Source organism: Octopus bimaculoides, chromosome 7, assembly GCF_001194135.2.
Source record: "Octopus bimaculoides isolate UCB-OBI-ISO-001 chromosome 7, ASM119413v2, whole genome shotgun sequence".
Taxonomy (NCBI): Eukaryota; Metazoa; Mollusca; class Cephalopoda; order Octopoda; family Octopodidae; genus Octopus; species Octopus bimaculoides.
Window position 1 is genome coordinate 45,651,106 of NC_068987.1, and position 5,245 is coordinate 45,656,350.

The 5,245-nt window shown below is 33.7% G+C and overlaps 1 protein-coding gene and 1 long non-coding RNA gene across 4 annotated transcripts in view; one reads left to right on the top strand and one right to left on the bottom strand.

Moving 5' to 3' along the window:
* Positions 1 to 5,245, bottom strand: part of LOC106873181 (basic helix-loop-helix ARNT-like protein 1) — a 789,862-nt gene that overhangs the window by 39,698 nt on the left and 744,919 nt on the right. For all 3 annotated transcript variants that reach the window (XM_052969590.1, XM_014920418.2, XM_014920416.2), the window contains one exon: positions 1,175 to 1,281. In XM_052969590.1, coding sequence (XP_052825550.1) covers positions 1,175 to 1,281 — 107 coding nt within the window. The remainder of the gene's footprint in view (positions 1 to 1,174; positions 1,282 to 5,245) is intronic.
* The window catches only part of LOC128248369 (uncharacterized), a 34,170-nt gene that overhangs the window by 21,216 nt on the left and 7,709 nt on the right, over positions 1 to 5,245 (top strand). The window lies entirely within an intron of this gene.

Here is a 5,245-nt window from a genome sequence, read left to right on the forward strand (position 1 = left end):
ATATATATATATATATATACATGTGTATATATTTGTGTGTGTATATCTGTGTTTGTTTCCCCACCATCGCTTGACAACCAATGTGGGTGTGTTTACATCCCAGTAATTTAGCACTTCAACAAAAGAGACTGATAAAATAAGTACTAGTCTTACAAAGAATTAGTCTTGGGCTCGATTTGTTTGACTAAAGGTGGTGCTCCAGCATGGCTGCAGTCAAATGACTGAAACAAGTGAAGGAATACATATATATATATATTTTTTTTCTCGGGTGAAGCAGTACTAATGACCAATCATTTGACGTCAATATACATATTCTTTAGAATAGTACAGCACATAATAAAATCATTGAATGACAAGGAAACAGGAATTATGTAATCAACTTCATTAGCTTACAGTTGTTTCTGCTTTAAGGTGCAGTGTACTAAACACTCAGCTCTGAGTGCACTTCTTCTTATAGCCAGAACAGCTGTAAGCTAATGAAGTTAATTATGTAATTCCTGTTCCCTTGTCATTCATTTGTGTGTGTGTGTGTGCGGGTGTGTGTATAAATAATACATAAAACATATATCTATGTGTGTATATGTATTTAAGTATATTATCATCATCGTCATCATTATTTAGTGTCCGTTTTGCATGCTGACATGGATTAAAGGGTTTGACTGGATGGTAAGCTGGAGAGCTGCATCAGACTCCAGTCTGTTTTTGTTTCCTTTCTATGGCTGGATTCCCTTCCTAACAATAACCACTCCACAGAGTGTACTGGGTGCTTCTTATGTGTCACTGGCACAGGTGCCTTTCATTGTTACTGGCACAGGTGCCTTTTACATGTCACTGGCACTAGACCACAACCATGATTTCACTTAGCTTGATGTATCTTGTCAAGCACATAAACTCATCAGAAATCCTGGTCACTGTCCTTGACTTGTGAGGCTCAACATCTGAAGATCACATTTCACCAGCTCTTTCCACATCTTCCTGGGTCTACCTCTTCCACAGGTTCCTTACACAATTAGAAATTAGAACATTTTATGCAGCTGTTCTCATCCATATGCATGACATAACCATACCAGTGCAGTCTTCTTTCCTGCAACCTACAGTGCAAGTATATTTGTGCATGTGTGTACATGCATGCATGTGTGTGTGTATGCCTGAGAGAGCAAAAGAGATAACTTACCTTTTCTGTGTATGTCTGCCATGTGTGAAATATCGTCTTGGTGATAATATTCATACACTGATGTCCCTAATAGTTCTTGTGGCAAATAACCTAATATTACTGTTGCCCTGGAAAAGCCAGTGAGAGAAAGTATAAATTATATGGTTTATAATAATAATAATAATGATAATAATAATAACAATAATAATAATAATAATAATAATAATAATAATGGCCTGATGCAAATACCAGGCAGTGGCTCTCCTGGCTTCTAATCTTAACTGATTGGAAGTGTTTTCATGATCATTGTTTTGTCTTGCAATGAAAGATAAGCTACAGCAAGCCTGTCTATGAGTTTACCAAAATCACGATGAGAATAAATCACCTATTTTATAGAGATGACTTTGAGATATATACAACAAATGATTAGACCTGGATTCTATGATACAAACAGTGAGAATCTTCATGAAGACATTGGAATGCAGTTTGGGATAGATTAGTGTGCAGTACTAACTATGAAAAGAGTCCAGAAGATAAAGTCTGATGGCATAAAATTACCACAAGACAACATCATTAAATTTTCTGTAGAATAATGAGGGATACAAATACTTAGGAGTGTTACAAGATGACAAGATTATGAAAAGGAAAATGAGAAAGTCATTAAAGAATACAAAAGGAGAATTAGAAGAATGGTGATTGACACAAAATTAAATGGAGGGAACATCACTAAATCCACAAATACATGGGCAACGACAGTATTGAGACACTCTGTCCCCTTTCTGAAATGGACAAGGATCAAACTCCAGAATATGGGTAGAAGAAGTAGAAAGAAAGCTTCTAACAATGCACAACACATTCCATCCTAAAAGTAATACTGGCCGACTTTATCGCCCAAGAAAGGAAATTGGTAGAGGATTACCAAATGCAGAAGACACTGTTGGTGCTGCAATACTGGATCTGAAAAATTATGTTGTACAGAATAAAGAAATAATACTTTCAGCAGCAAGAGATACCCAAAATGTGACTGAAACAGTATGCTAATGATTCTACCAGCTTACTACTACTACTACTACTACTGCTACTGCTACTGCTGCTGCTGCTGCTGCTGCTGCTGTTGTTGTTGTTGTTGTAGGCATAAAGTCTGAAATTTTGTGGGAGGTGACTAGTTTATTACATTGATCCCAGTGTTCGGCTGGTGCAAAGTTGATCTTGGCAGAATTTGAACTCTGATTGTAAAGATGGATGGAATGCCACTAAGTATTTTGTTTGTGCTATTGATTCTACCAGGTCACTGCCTTAATAATAATAATAATAATAATAATAATAATAATAATAATAATAATGATAATAATAATAATGATAATAATAATAATAATAATAATAATAATAATAATAATAATAATAATAATAATAGTTTCAAATTTTGGCACCTGGCCAGCAATTTCAGGGGAGTGGGTAAGTTGATTACATTGACCCCAGTGTTCAACTGGTACTTATTCTATTGATCCTCAAAGGATGACAGCTGAAGTCGAACTTAGCAGCATTTGAACTCAGAACATAACGATGGAGGAAATGCCTCAAAGCTGTAATGATTCTGTCTGCTCACCACCTTAATAATAATGATAATGATGATGATGATGAAAATAACAACAACAACAACAACAATAGAATGTATGTAATCTGAAAAAAACCTTCTAATGAATCCTTTTCTACTCTGTGAAATTCTTAAAATCTTTATGGCTAAAACATTGCTTGATAAAAGAAGTAAAAAGGCTATCAAAATTTGAGGACTTTAGAACAGAAATGAACAGGATTTGGGGTGTGAGGGTAGAAATGTTATACATTTTATACAGGACACTTTCAGTTCAGTAGCAGAACTTGTACAACTTACTTTACTACTCAGCTGTCTTCTAATATTATCAAAATGTTACACAATATGTATTCTACACAATAATTTCTACCAAAAATAACGGTTTCTAATTTAGGTACAAAGCTGACAATTTTAAAGGATAGAGACTAGTTGATATTGATTCCAATATTCAACCAGTATTTTGTTATATTGACCCAAAAGGGAAGAAAAGCAAAGCTGACTTTGGTAGAATTTAAACTGAGAATCTAAAGATTTGGAAGAAACATCTGAAGGTACTTATTCTGATAATAACAATAGCAAAAATAATGATAATAATAAGTTTTTTTAAGAGAATGCACATTAAACAAGTGCAAACGTTTGTTGAATGTAACAGTTACAAGTGGAACAACAAACTGATACTGAGATATGTGCAAACAAACATAAACAACATCACCACCAAGAAAATGTAGCATCTATGATTGTATTTTCCATGGAGACTGTTTATCTCAATTGCTTCTTTAAATATTTAAAAAAAAATTTCTTGCATTTTAAGTGAAATATGTAGAAGCACAGACAGAATAAAAATGAGAAAATATATAAACACAATTTATATGGAAGATTTCAGCTGTATGGAAACTTAAGACCATATAGAAACTGATTTAAAAATAAGATCCGATATAGACATTTTAATGGGTGGTTAGGAGAAGGTAAGGTGAAGGTGTGTACATTTGTCATAAAATACACTAGTAAGGAAAAAGAAGAGGAAAAAATGGGAAGAAATCACAATATAAATTGAAATATTGGTTGACTAACTGTCATTGGAATTTTGAAAGTAAAATATTGGTGTGGTTGTTATTAGATGACCAGCTCTAACATAACATGATCAAGAGGACCGATGTGAAATTACGTCAACAGACTAAAGTGGTGTTTCCAGGCAGAAAAATAATTATATAAGTAAAAAGAAAAGAAAACAAAACCTGGAAGAGAGTAAATCGAGGCAAGAAATAGCTTTAACAAAATAAAGATATTTGACATTGTAAAGTGAAAACTGAATGAAATAAGGGAATGGTAACTAGAAGACAAGGAGATTACAGATGAGAGGAGATGTAATATATGTTGATTCTCGTTCTGAGTTCAAATTCCACTGAGGTTGACTTTGCCTTTCATCCTTTTGGGGTCGATAAATTAAGTACCAGTTGCATACTGGGGTCGATCTAATGGACTAGCCCCTCCCCCTCGTGCCTAGAGTAGAAAAGAATATATGTTGATTCTGCTCTCAGGTAATTATAGCAGCCTAACAGTATTATAGATAGAGGAGTGATAGGTGTTAGGAGATGAGAATTGGGAGAAATGCTTGACAGGAGAGAGAGAGAGAGAAAGAGAGGTGGGGCAGGGCCCTGCACATAAAGTATAGTAAGTGATTTTTTGGATATCATTTTTGTTGCGATGGATGGATCTTTGAGCACAACAAATTGCCAATTATCTTGGCCCTCTGTCATCTCATCTGTAATGCTTAGCATAGATTATATGTGTGTGTGTGTGTATGCATGCATGTACACGCACATGTATAGTTGAAATTGTTTGCAACAATTAAGCAATTCACAATCATAAAATACACAAAGAAAGTTTAACTGAGTCTAAAATATTTATTTAAATAAAAATTTACAATTCCAAAATAGAACTTAAAATATTCTTGGAAAAAGTTTCTTTGGAATTGAACAGAATGCAGCCTGTAACCATGTGTGTGTGTGTGTGTTTGTGTTTGTGTGTGTGTATGCACATGTACATACATATTTAGAATTGTGTGTATATATACAATATGTATGTATGTATATACATGGATATAATTGTGTGTATGCATACATTATATATATATGTGAGTATGTGTATGTAAAACATATGTATGAATTTTGAACAGGCTTATGTATGACACTCCCTCACACACGCACACAAACATCCACCTATGTACGAGTATATCATTGTCATCTATTCCTAATACTATTCTCACATCTTGACTTTTTTTAGAAACTCAGGTTTAAGAGACACTTTCAAATCTGGTAAATAGTTTCCACTGTGATACACACATACTTACATGCATATTTATGTGTGTGTGTGTATACATATATACATATACCTCTGGTATTTGAGTACTCTTTTTTCCACCTTGTTGCACATTTCATGTGCTTACTCCGGTAAATATATATATATATATATATATATATATATATATATATATATATATA